The 15022-nt window shown below is 27.7% G+C and overlaps 1 protein-coding gene across 1 annotated transcript in view; it reads right to left on the bottom strand.

The window, feature by feature from the left end:
• LOC109595877 (sex peptide receptor-like) overlaps nt 1-8700 on the bottom strand; it is a gene marked incomplete at its 5' end in the record, with an annotated part of 40942 nt that extends 32242 nt beyond the window's left edge. Inside the window, one exon of the mRNA XM_020011308.2 lies at nt 7704-8700. Coding sequence (XP_019866867.2) covers nt 7704-8700 — 997 coding nt within the window. The remainder of the gene's footprint in view (nt 1-7703) is intronic.
• Between the last annotated feature and the right edge of the window lie 6322 nt (nt 8701-15022).

Raw genomic sequence — 15022 nt, 5'->3', positions numbered from 1 at the left:
AACTGCATTTACACCAAAGTTTGCCTTTGTCCGATCTTGATAGTTTAAACACATACTAAATTTGTTTCTATTAGACAGATAATTAGGTCGGTATCCAAGGGTACAGTTAAATTGATATACGCCTCTGTAACAGGGATGGATGACAATCATATAATTTTGAATTAGCATTAATTAATGTTATTTGTAAAGTTACAGTCCAAGTTAGAAAACACATAGTTACAATTACTTTCTAATTCTAAGATCGAACTTATAACTCGTAAATAATTTATAAACAGTATTCAGAAAGAAGTCGATCATAAACCCCAAAGATTGGCTTCGTGACTTGTAAAGAGTGTTTGGACGGGATGTGAAAACACCGACAAAAAATTCACCCTCGAAAAAAATTATCTTTATTTGCTTTTGTATAAAACAACACTGAAATCATGCATGTTATCAAATATGGAAGTGCAAAAATTAAATGAAAAAGTGTTTTAATATGTCAACAAATTTATGTTATTCAGGTAACAAGATAAAGCGTTGCCTTGAACAAAAACATTTTTTAATCACACCTTTACTAAAGTTCTGAAATATCTGATAATACTAATAACATTTTTTAAAGTAATATTTTTTTTTAATTAGGACGTATACACCATTTTTATTAACCATTATGACAAAATTACAAAAGTGTATTTAATTTACCTTCCCATCTATGTGAAAAAAATTACAGACCTATCTCTATATTAAGTAATTTTTCTAAAATGATATACTGTTGAACAAACTTGATACTTTTGGTGTTAGTGAGTTAATTTAATTAGGAGTTATGTGCGAAACAGAACTTGTTACGTCAACTACAATGGATTTAGATTTCACCCTTACACTGCATCCTCTGATGTACCGCAGGGATCTAATTTGGGACTTCTATTATTCTTTTTATTCATTAATGACTTGTTGAGTTTGTTTTTATGCTGTAGACTAGCCTATGCTGATGATCTGAAGCCATATTATCAAGCCAACAGTATTGTACAAGCCCTTACTTTACAAACTGATATTGACACTTTGGTGAGAGTAACAACCTCTAGGAGGACATAAATAAAATTTATTATTATATGATTATTGTTATTATTATTACATTCTATTTATATCCTAATTTACTCTTTTTGTGAAGTATATGAGAATGCAAAATAAACACAGCTGATAGATAAGTGTTGTATGACAGCACATTCTTATTTTAAAAATACTTTTGTTGTGTTCGGCGGACTTCTCAAGGCCTGTCTGAAATAAATGACTTGTACTTAGGAATAGAAAATGTCTGGAAGACTTGAAGGCAGTTAAGGTTACATTTTTATTTAGACTTGGCCAAAATCAATACAAGTTGTCAACTGAAAAAAAAAACATAAAACTAAAAAAATAATTAAAATTATTTTTGATAATCTAATTAAGGGGTGAAACACATTTTTAACAAACTTTAAAATCTTATTTATTTATTACTTGTGTTACGAAAAGGGGCTTTAAATGATGTGTACGTCGCCTATTTAGCTTAATATTCTTTTCTTAGAGAGCAATTGCCCACAACATTTATGTAAATTTTATGAAGTATTTAAAATTGGTATGAATCATTAATTTTTTTAATGTCCTTTTGACGTTAATAATTCTCCATTCATAAAACTTCTTTCATTTGAAGAATGTTCAAATTTAATACTTCACCGAAAGCAATAATTAAAAACAATTTACGATAAAAATAATTAAATATTATTGCAATCATTTTACATTTCTTGCCCCTCACGAATAATGAGACAATTTATTTTATTTTATATCTATTTTAAAATAGATATTACTAATATAATATTTTTTTAAAATAACTTATTTTCATTTAAAATGCCTCCGCCATTTTTAACTATTATGGCGAAGGCACTATGCACCATTACTACAATTATAATAAAATTATGTACATAATATGAATATACAAATTTAATAAATTTTGATATTTAAAATATCAGTGTAAACTATTTTTCTAGTATGACGTTTTAACAGCATGGTTAATTAAAATATTTTAGTATGGTATGCGCATTTATTGTTAATTGTACATTGTGGTGTCCTTTACATTTTTTCTATTGTTGAATATTGTTAATCATTTCCTAAGCAATGGTATATAGAGTAGGTCATAAATAAACTGAATTTTAAACATTTATTGCCCATTTTAGAATTATATTGTTTCGTTTTTTTAATAATTATAAAACTATAATGATAAAATTTGTAAGTTAGTGTTGTGCAACAAAGCTAAATTAAGAAAGTTGAAAATCTCAATTTTATTTTAAAGTGCACATTTTCTCTATATCTAAAGTTCCTTTCAGTAAACTTTACATTTACCATGAAAATATGTATTAAAATTTTACTCTTGTGAATACATCCTTTTTTTATTACATCGCGAAAGTAAAATAAATAGTGCTGATGTAAGTCGTCAAATAAACTTTGTATTAAAACAAACTTGAAAGAAAGTAATTAAGTTATTTTAGTTAAATTTAAAAGAAAAAAATATTCTCAATAAACATAAAATATTACTTATTCATTCATTACTTTACATGTGTTACAAAAAAAGCCATCTGATTGTTTTGGAAAGTATTTTTAGCTCTATATAGAATATTAAAAATATTTTTTTCTTAGAAAGCAATTACTCGTAATTTTAAACATTTATGTAAATTGTATCAAGTATATAAAATTATTACGAATTCAGTAAATATTTTAATGTTCTTTTGATGATGAATGTTTGTAATTCACCATTGATAAATCATCTTTCAGCTCAAGAAAGTTTAATTTTAATAATTCACTAAAATATTAACGTGTTACTTGAAAATACGCTTATAATAAAAGAAGTTACTACTAAATTAAACATTACTACAATACATTTTAAGTAATTACACTATAATTTTATGATTTTTGAGTAGTATAAAATTATACATAATATCATTACTTTCTAATTTGACATTATTTTCTAATCGTCTGATTTCTTACCTCATAGGAATAATAATTTTATTGTCTTAAAATATCTATATTTAAAATTAATAATAACTTAACAACTATTTTTCTAGTATGTCATGTTCACAGTGTGATAAACTCAAATATTTTAGTACGGAATATGTATTTAATTTTAATTGCAACTAGTGTCCTTTACATTATCTTTCTTATTTTTTATGTTGAATATTGTTATTTAGTTCCTAAGCAAAGGTATATAGAGTAGGTCATGAGAGATTTAAATAGTTATTCATTTGAGAATTGTATTGTTGTGTATTTAATAATTATAAAAACTATATGCACAATAAAGATAAAATTTGTAAGTTAATATTATATAAGAAAGATTAAGTTAATATTACGTTTAAAATCTATTTCCATTTTGTTTAGAAAATGCATATTCTCACTATATCTAAACTTCCTTTTAGTAAACTTTGCTAACAAAATATGCATTAAAATTTTACTCTTGTGTCTACTTCCTTTTTATCTCATAATTTAGTTTTTTTTGTATGTTTCATTGACAATGTAATGTTGTTTGTCAGCACAATCTTTTAAAGAAACTCTTTTGTATCCGTCGTTGTAATAAAAAATGTCAGTTACATTTAATGTATTAGGTGTAAAAGTTACCTTTTTAGACAAGACCAGTCATCAAATAAAACTTTAAAATAAAATAGTAATTAAGTTGTTTTTATTAAATTTAAAAATATTTTTAAAAAATAGTAATAGTAATAACTTACTCATTCATTAATTTATTTGTGTTACGAAAAGGGGCTTCTGATATTTTCTTTTTGAAGTATATTTAACTTTGTACATAATTAAAAAAAAATCTTTTCTTAGAGAGCATTTTTAAACATTTATGTAAATTTTATAAAATATATAAAATTGTTACGAATTCAATAAAATTTTAATGAATGTTTGATGATGAATGTTCATAATTCAGCATTGACGAAATTTCTTTCAGTTGAAGAACGTCTAAATTTAATACTGCACTATACACTATAATTTTATGTTTTTTTGTGTTATAAAATTATTTAAAAATATTTCTTTGCTCCACACAAATAATGAGGTATAATTTATTTTACATCTATATGTGTTTTAAAAATAATCTGTTGGAGCAAAAATAAAATAAATTAATTGAGTTAATTTCCATTGAGAATAAATGTAAAGGGAATTATTCCGCTTTAAATACTAATCTCCGTAGCAAAAAGTTGTATTGAATCTGGGATTTAAAAATACTTTTTACACTACTAAAGGTGTTTTAAACTTGTTGGAACTTTTTGTTTTCCTAATTGAATTTCATACGTTTTCCCTTTTTAAGGGACTTTGCGAATGTAATCAAAGTTCATTTGTTATCATTCGGGTTTTAATTGATCCTAAAATATAAAGTTCAAATAATAATGCATCATCTGAAAACTGTTGATATTTTTATTTTTAAATTATAATATTTATTTTTACGTCAATAAATTAATGTGCTGAAAATACGACGCAACTCTATATCAATTTAAAATGCATTAGAGATAACAACATCATCTACTTGGTACTCCAATGTAATTTACAACATACACGTACACATATTTCACAGCTATCAATCTCAATTTTATTATCGTTTTGATGGATATCCAAATTTTTACAAAAATCATTGATATCTTTTGAAACATTTTTTGTCAATTCATGCAAACGCTGTTTGACGTCTGTTTGTTTATGAACGTGGTTGGAATTAGATTTGTTTTAAATATTGAAAGACAACATTCGCTACGAAACTATTTGATTCAACACTCAATATTGTATTTGCCCAGAAATAAATGTGTTTGTAATCGAACATGTCTATTATTAGTTTATAATAGAGGATGTATAAACCATTCGATTTGATGTTTACCTTCATAAATTAGTTAATGTCTTAGTTTAATCATCGAGAAGATTTAATATAGATTTAGAAGTATGAATGGAAATTAGCTATTTTAAAATTTAAATTTAATTATTAATTATTTGGAAAAGTCGGTACAAAGTTAACATTTTTCTATAAAAAGTTATAAAGTATATAATTTCATAACCTGATTATTCAAATGAATAATAGAAAGTTGGGTATTTAGAATTAAGATAAATTATATTAGTTAAAGGGCTACTTTACTCCCCCTTTTTAGGTTACAATATATGTCACAGTCCTCCACCACCATAATAGCAATTAAAAAGGCACACGTCAAAAAATGAAAATTAACTGAAACATAAATTAAAACATATATGGTGTTTTTATGGTTATACAGACATAACCTGACAATTACATATCTTATAAATACATTACATCCCTTCAACTGGATATGTTCATACAAAAAATATAAAAAAATTCAAATACTTCATACCAAATCAATTGAAACTGGAATTTTATTTACACTTTTGATTCATTATTATTCTCAGGTGTGTAAGAAAAAATATTTTTTTAAAAATAGAATTGTATAAACTGTAATCTCATAAAATCACTCAATACGTTAAAAGATGAATCATCTGCGAAACAAAAATAAGGGTAGATTAATATTTAGATATGCATATTTTTGTGAAAATGTTTACATTGGGTATTAAATTTCTTATTTGTTATATATTTATTGTATATAAATATAAATCAAATGGTTGGTAATAAAAATATCACTTCAAAGTAAATGAAATTTGATTTATTAGCCATTCCCAGGCTCAATTAAATCTTACAGTTAATAGTTATAAATATACCTCTTGAGATTTGTCTAAGATGGCACTGGACAAAACTACTCCGTTCGTCCATGTAAGAACCAATAAATTGCAATGCTTTTACCGAGACTCCTTTTACTTGAAGTTTATAATGCCTAGAAAACTTTAGCATGCATTAACAAAGTTAGTTTTTTTGTATTACATAATATGTAATTACTTACTCAGCCACAAAAATGTCTACTTTCTCTGTTGTTTACTTAGTTAATCTGCTATTTAATTATTAATTTTTGCTTTCGTTGTTTATACAACTGACTAATATATTAAAATCCGTTCTCAAATATTTATTAGATTAATCACATAGCAACTAATCAGAAAAAATCCCACTTAATTTTTGAATTCCAAATGTTGGAAAGGCTCGAATATGGTAAAGGGGTTAAACATTCCTTTCCCAAGTTTCATTGCCAGGAAGTCCAATTGGTGAAGGTTTGTTTTTCTTATCTATTTTGCTGCCCTAAATTGGAAGTAATTTCGCAATGGACAACTCATAACAATAAGCATACTTTATCTGTAAGTTATAATCTAGCAAGTGAAATCTGGGGTGTCCCTTCGTTATAAGTTTAATCTGACAATTAAGCGCATTAAGCAAGACTCCTTATTAGCCAGTTATTTTGACCTTCATTAACATAGATTGTGTATCGCAAAAATACCAACTACAACGCTGTTCAACATCAAACGATCTGGATTTACATAAGCTTCAGTAATCGAATTATTTGAAGTGGCAAAAAACATATTAGGGAATCTTCCAAAAATGGATAAAATCGGGACATTAACTAATTGAAATGAAGCGACTGCGTTATCCTAATTTATATGAGATTCAAACAAAGATTAGGTTAATCTCCAATCAATGGTCTAATAATGATTAAAACGTTTCTGTGACAGTTTTTTCTCGCTTTGTGCTAAAAGAAAAAAATAACAAAGCAGAAAGATAAAGCTGGTTGCCATTGAAGGATAAAATCAGTTTAAATCAATTTAATGAAATGCTGATAATGATATTAATTTAATAATTTAACGCTCAATTTTATCAATATTATTTAATTATCTTCTATAATATATATATTTATTATATATTAAAGTCTCGCCGACACAAATGCACAGCTGATATAATTCAATTTAATTAATTTTTTGGCGAGTTTTCGTCATGAAAATTATTATACCAATAATTTATTAAATCATCAACTGTTTAATAAATAAATGAACGAAATATTTTTGGGTGCACAAACGCAAATATATTTTTGATTCAGTGACTTGCATCACTGCATGTGAAAGTCAGTCACTAGCTATAAATTATGTTGGCAATTCGCTTTGTAATTAGCTTTCAAACTCCCTCAAGAGTTAAAACAGTAAAATTTATTTTTCGCACATATAATAAATTATACAAACCTAACTACTAATCACCTAACTTTAAGAGATGTATCCAATAAATATGGCATACTATATGGGTAAATCCGAAAACTCTTTTTTCAGCCATTATTTCAGCTGGTAAAGTGTTAATAGTTACATATAAAATTAATATTTTAAATTTTTAAGATTTATCAAGATATATTTTTGTTAATTTATTGATAGTTATTTAAAATATTTTTAAAAAAATATACTTTTATTTTAGACTTTAGATTCCACCTTACAGTTTAGCTAAATTAATAAAAAAATATTCCAAATGATCCAGTACAGCTAATATATGTTATTTCAACTGTAATTGGTGTGTTTTCGCCAAGAAAAAATATTATTTTACTACTGCAACAAATAATTTATTAAATTAATTTAATTTTTTAAAGTAAAACACAATTGAATTTAGTATTTTGACTGAATTAATGTGAGAAAGATCTCCAAATGATCGTGCATAATATATATTATTTTTACTTACTTCTAACTCATCTTTCAACCGTCTTTTTGACAAATAATATTAAAATTACTTATTAATTTATGGTAAATACCAGTTCAAAAATAAATGATTGTAATGAATTTATACATGTTTTGAGTCTTACCTATGGGGTTGTAGCACTGCGCCTGAAAATCATCGCCGATAATGACAATAAGTAGACCATAAATAGCTTGAGGGAACTCCACCAGCAGGAAAAGCAGGAGTACAGCGAGCAGCATTTTCGTCGTCCGGTGTGCCTGTTTCTCCTTCTCCACCACTCTTTGGCTCGGCTTCTTTTTCACAAGTCCATCGGCGTCTTTCGTGACGGGATTCATCAGTTTTTTCATCCTCTTCTTGGCAGCCAACAATTCGATGATTATCAATACGGACAAGATCGTCAGTAAAATGCACGGAACAAGCTTGACGAGGACGCCGTAGGTGTACAACGAGATCAGTTTGTAGAAACCATCTTTCAGTGTGACATAATTTATAATCACACTTGTCGTATTCGTGTCGTTGGGCTTGCTCAAAACAAACGTGTGATTATCGAAGACGTGAGCCGTTTTTTCCACAATCATGTGACTGAGAAAAATGGGTATGCAAATAATGGGACACAAGATGTAGACCAAGAATATTGTCCATTTGGTCATTTTCGGACTACACCATTTCCTGTTGTTCTGCGGGAACTTGACAGCTATATATCTCCAGAGAGCTAATATAATAGTTAGGCAGCAGGATATAAAATGCAAAGTTTGCGAAAAAACCGTGTGGAGTATTACGTACACAGCGAAGTAATGACTGTAATAATAAGGTATGTAGACACTCGTTTGTTGTGTCATTAAATAAGAGAAGGGCATGTAGTCCAGCATCACAAGCATATCAACAACAGCCATCCTTAGGAGGATATAATTTGTGGGACATTGCATTTGTTTACGGCTCAGCACACAAATATTAAAGCAGTTAGATATACATCCACATATACAAATTATAAACACCAAGTATTCGCTGTAGTCTTTCAGGTTTTGCTGTAAACCTTTGAGATCACAGTACGTAACGTTGGAAGTCATACTTAACAAGCACTTGGTCCGGCTAAGAGGATAACCAACTTCCTTTTCCACAATTCACCAATTAGTCGACGACGCTAGTCGGAAAGTTTGTCAACAATTAAGCGATGCATCCAAATCAGCCGGCATGTTTAGAATGTAAACAAATCAGGTACGGCAAATATTTGGAATCGGGATAACGCCACGCGCGTGTACACGGCCGTCGCGATCAAGTCTTCGCATGTCGCGCGACGTTTCCGAAGTGAGCGCAGCAGGAACGGTCGGTGCGCTTTTCGTGCGGTTTCTAATTTCCGAGCGAATTTTCCAACAATGAATTGGGCGCGCATGCGACCGTCGTACCGCCAATTTTTCTGTTTGTTTCTCGATTAATTGGAGTATTGGTTGGACCAGTACCTGTGTTGACCTTTGACGGTAACAGTTATCGTAAAAATGGTTTGGTCACGGTAATTTAGCGACATATGGTTACACGAGATTTAAATTGGTCTCTTGTAATCCAGTGCAAATATATCAGTTGGTGATAAAAAAATAAAACATATTTGACCTACTTGTTATAATCCCATTAATTAATCTATGCAAGCATTATCGGACTGGTGCTTCATTCTTAATATGAAAAACGCATAAAATAAATTAATGATAAAAATGCTGATAAAGTTAATATTTATCCTGAATGATAAAAATGAAAAATGACTCAAAGCGTGAATGAAAAATGCACGGACTAATTTATTTTAAAGGCTTAATTTGTATCTAAAATACACTTTCATCTGAAAAAATATGTCCAACTTTTGAAGCAGGATCAAAGATATTTTTTTAGATAGTTCTTCTTTAGTTTCATAATAATTGTTATTTCATGATATCCACCTGCAGCAGTTGTACGAACGTTTGAATTATTTTTACTCAGTAAATCCTGCTGCATGAACGAATCCTCAATGCTTTGACGTCATTGTTCTGTTATCTCCGTTTTATATGAGTATTTTTTCTCTTAATACTAAGTATACGTGCAAAAAAACGCATCTAGAAATAATTGATTTATTCAAAAATTATATTTAAAAAAATATTAACCGATTACAGAATAATAATTGATTAAAAAATTAAATAGAAGTTTTAAATCAGAAGCTAATAAATGGGTCGGACCCTCTTTTTGATTAAGACACTCATTGACGTTTAGTGACATCGATTTCATTAGATTATCGACATTCAAATCTGATGTCTTAGTTCTTTAAGAGTCCGTGGAGGGCCCTGTAAATTTCTTAAGCGTCGTCCCATCATATCCCACATGTTCGATTGGGGAAAGGTCTGAAGATCTGGGAGCCTTCTAGGAAGTTTAATGTATTCCTAGCATTATGTGGACGAGTATTATCTTAGTCTGAGATCTCGTCTTATGTAGGTATGAAAATAAGGCTTCAAAACGACATCCACATATCTGAAAAGTTCGTAGGCTGACACATAAATGGATCAAAGCATGAATGGAAAATGCACAAATTAAATTATTTTAAAGGCTTAATTTGTATCTAACTTACATGGTTAAATTCATCTAAAAATATGTCCAAATTTTGAAGCAGGATCAAAGATATTTTTTAGATAGTTCTTCTTTATTTTCATAATAATTTTTATTTCATGATATCCACCTGCAGCAGTTGTACGAACGTTTGATTTATTTTTACTCAGTAAATCCTGCTGCATGAACGAATCCTCAATGCTTTGACGTCATTGTTCTGTTATCTTCGTTTTATACCAATATTTTTCCTCTTAATACTAAGTATACGTGCAAAAAAATGCATCTAGAAATAATTGATTTATTCAAAAATTATATTTAAAAAAATATTAACCTATTACAGAATAATAATTGATTAAAAAATTAAACATAATCAAACATCATCATCAAATCAATATCAATTAAACAACATCTTAAATCAAAAACTAATAATGGGTCGGACCCCCTCTTTGATTAAGACACTCATTGACGTTTCGTGACTTCGATCTCATTAGATTATCGACATTTTCTTGTGGTATCTCATCAAAATCGAACTGAATCTGACGTTTTAGTTCATTAAGAGTCCGTGGAGGGCCCTGTAAATTCCTTAAGCGTCGCCCCATCATATTTCACACATGTTCAATTGGGGAAAGGTCTGAAGATCTGGGTGGCCAAGGCAGTAAATTCACATGGGAGGCTTCTAGGAAGTTTAATGTATTCCTGGCATTATGTGGACGGGCATTATCTTAGTCTGAGATCTCTTCTTACGTAGGAATGAAAATAAGGCTTCAATCATCCACATATCTGAAAAGTTCGTAGGTTGACCCATAAATGGCGCTGCTAGAATTAAATACATATGATTTTCAGTTAGTCCCAACCTTCAAAAGACACGTGTATAAATTTAACAGATATATTACTATTGGTTTGTGAGTTATAGTATTTTGAGTGAAGCAACTTTTGTTAATTGGATAAAAAGGAATTTCGTATGTTAATAATGTATTGCCTTTTGGCGAAAAAAATTATATGGACCAACAGTCATCCGAGTGAACTGAAGCCTATTTTGAGGCTAAAGACAAATCGTACTATAAAAATGGTATTGAAAAATTGTATGACCTTTATAATCGTTGTATCGTCCTCGAAAACAACTATATTGAACAATAAAATCAAATTCTATAAAAAAAAATATATTTTTTCTAGACTAGCCTACGAACTTTTCAGCCCAACTGTTATATTTATAATTTCGTCTCATATTTTTAGAACATTTGAGTCAGGCTATTTATTAATAATATTATAATACCTTTGGAGACATTTTAATATCAATTAAATTTTATCCTGCCATTTTGTAGATGATAGCTTTCCGTTAATTTGAATATTGAAATGCGCCCCTACATGTTATGTGTATTACCGGTTTCCTTCGAGTAAATTAGGATCTTAATCAATCTTAAAATTTTCGTACCATTTTTATTCTGTCAACAATTTTAACTGATTTACATCGGTAAATAGCATAAAGTCTGATTTCGTCCCAACATCATCATAAATCCATTTTTTCTATTCAAATGATAAATGTCTTATAAGATCAACTAAGACAGATGAATGGAAATTTGAAATTTTGTTTGGTAAATAGTTGTTCTTCCGCAATGCTACGACATTTTTATTCCGCTGTTTCTTTTTCCTACCCATATCTTCCCCCCTATATTTAAATATTTACAATTTTGTCTTGGTACGTAAAACGTTGTTGTATGTATGTATAATATGATTTAATTATTGCAATTGTGTAACCAACACAAAAAATACTGTCATACCATCTATCAATGATAGTTTTCTGATAATTTAAATATTGAAATGCATTTCTACAGGTTTTGTCGAAGTAATTAGGATTTTAATACTCAAGTAGTTTTGATTCTTTCAACAATTGCATCAAATAACCCACAACATTCGACATTATTGTTCAGGTATTTCTCGTTTCTAAAAATATTTTTCCTCTTAATATTCAAGTATTTATAATTTCGACTATTGCTTCTAAAATATTCTTCAGTATTATTAATAAATAATACATTTAGAGAGATTTTAACATTACTTGATTTCACTTGTGTGGTCATCTCAAATAATTTATAATAAGGTTGAAATGTGGTTGAAAACTTGTGGTTATTATCTCCCTCGTTGAAGTAAATTATGATTTTAATCGAACATAATATTCTCGAGTTGTTTTAATTTTTTCAGTATTTGTAAGTGACTTATACAGATAAATACCAAGGTTTGTTTTTTCTTTAGCATCATCATTATTCAATTTTTCTTATTTTGCTCCTCTTTCGTTGGTATCTGTCTTCAATTCTGACTCACATAAGTAAGTAATTTTCTATTGTAAGGGCTCTTATTGTACTTGTATACAATGACACACTTTCACTCCATCTCTTTTAGTATTCTTTATTTATATTCACACAGTCTCATCATGTTTATCAATTTCTTATAGATTATTTGTTTGAAAAATTGTCGATATAATATTTACGAAATATTTACAAAAAAAGTTCTATTTAATTAAAATTACGTTAAAATTAAAAATATTTTTTTAATTTAATTCAAAACATTTTGAATATTTTGAAGAATAGGAAACAAATCCAATTTTTGTACATAAAATATTTTACATTAATACTTTTAATAATATATTGTATATAAAATATTTTATTTTGTATTTTCTATCTTTTCATTTTCATTTATGCGCCGGTTTTATTCGAAATATATATTAATTTAAAATAACAATAATTAGTCAGAAAAATAGAATTCCTCTCTTTTAAAGCTTCAAATAAAATATACATTATTTCAACTGAATTTCGGCATCTTTTAATATATAAAATATTATATGCGTATAATGTCTAAAAGTTAATTAATGTTTCAATATGAAATATTGTATTTTGTATGTAATTAAGTATTTCATGGTGGAATTAGAGATATCCAAAAAATATAATCATGCTTTTATTTATCTCGAGTTTACAAATATTTTTCACCATTATAATTAACTATATCAACAACAAGATTAACAAATTTCTCACATATTAAAATAAAAATAAATATGATTTCACTTTATGGGAAATTTAGTTAAGTAGAGTTGATCAACCATTGCTTTAAACCCCTCAATTACTACTTAGTACTTTAAGTAGATGTAAAACACAATGGGATCCAAATATTAAGTTTAACTCCGGATTTAATTGTAGTTATTGTATAAACTATTAAATAGTACATTAACTGGAAGGGTCGAAGTCAGAGATTAACGTATCCTGTTTAATGCAGGATGATTATTTATTATGCATTATGCCTTTCGAATTTGATTACTTTTGATTGTAAATTGTAGATTTAATTTTTTTACGATTAATTTAAACATAGAGAGTTGTTATTAACTTTTTGATATGTATCAGAAATAATGTGTGACATACTAATATTGAGTCTATGTGTAAGAATATGGTTTATGTTTACATGATCTGCATGTGAACCTTCTTTATCCCACGTTTGTCTCATTTCACTTTATATAATAACACCATATGATTAAAATTTAAGTTTTTTGGAGAGCATGTCATTATGATTAAATTTGTTTAAGCTTTAATCGGTGGGCTTATTTATTTAAATTTCGAAATTCCAAATTAAATAACATAAATATTTTAGAGACATAATAAACAGGCAATTAAACTATTTTGATAATAAATAATGAACTGTAAATAATTCATTCAAACCTTCAAAACAACTGTCTTGAAAGTACGATTGATGATTTTTAAACATTTAATTTATTATGTAGAAAGGTGCATTTTTTCTATTTTCGTTTTTTTATTTAATTATTTTTTTTTTTTTTTTTTTTTTTTTTTTTGATAAAATAATGAATTTTAAAGAAATAATAGAATTAATAAAAAAGAATCAAGTGTATTTTTTATTATATTATACTTAAAGTTATTCAGATTATATAATTAAATAAAAGGTTAAATTTAATTAGTCTGAAGAATTAGAAGTAAAATAATAATAATCGTGTTTTCCTTAGAGCCTTAGCTTTCACACTGTTGACCACACGAAGTTAAAATTGGTGAGAGATGTTTCAAGTTACCTAGAAACTAGATATCACAATAATGGGCTTTATAAAAGTACTTAAATAACATTGTATGGTCTGGAAATAAACAGTTTCAATTTCAACTCAATAATTGCCATTGTGAATAACGCGCCGATGAATTTGAAATTTGCTGCCATCAAATAATATTTTATGTGTACCAAAAAATAATGCTTCTAAAAAATATGGATCATTAAATCCATCATGATTTATAGTACGGGATGTAAGACAAAATTCAATACTCAAACATGTTTTTACGTTTGAAAAGTTTGTGACTTTCGATAATCCGTTTAAACATGACATCCAGACTGACATATTATTTTAAGCCCTGGAGAAAGTTTCCTTGCATAAACGAATGTTATTGTCAGGTGTGTGCTAAGATTATGAATTACTTTTATCAAGTAATAGTTACGAACTCTTTTATTTATGAGACGTACTTTTATAAACTTGAATAAAATACCTGAACTTATTATCAGATGTCGACTTCTTTTACGTCTGTTTTTTATTCGAGTGTAATTATCAGAAAATTTAAAAAAATGACATTAAATTTCGTATTATATCAATTTTAATGACATTTTGTTCTTCCTAATTCAGTGTTAGGTGTTAATTTAATAAAACAGTTTGCGGTGTCGGTGCCTCCTTTGAAATTAATAATTATATCTAGTAACAAAGGGCTCTGAGAAAAAAAAATCCTTCATTATACTCGCATATTAAATAATTCTTCTCTCTTATATTACGTGGCTGTTTATTTCATCCTGAAGCATGTAAAATGAAATTCTAATAATATAACTCATGTGAATTGAAGTATTATTTGATTATCTCTT

The sequence above is a fragment of the Aethina tumida genome, chromosome 2, assembly GCF_024364675.1.
Source record: "Aethina tumida isolate Nest 87 chromosome 2, icAetTumi1.1, whole genome shotgun sequence".
NCBI classification, from domain to species: Eukaryota; Metazoa; Arthropoda; class Insecta; order Coleoptera; family Nitidulidae; genus Aethina; species Aethina tumida.
The sequence above is the reverse complement of the archived record's forward strand: the minus strand, read 5'-3'. Positions and strand labels throughout refer to the sequence as shown.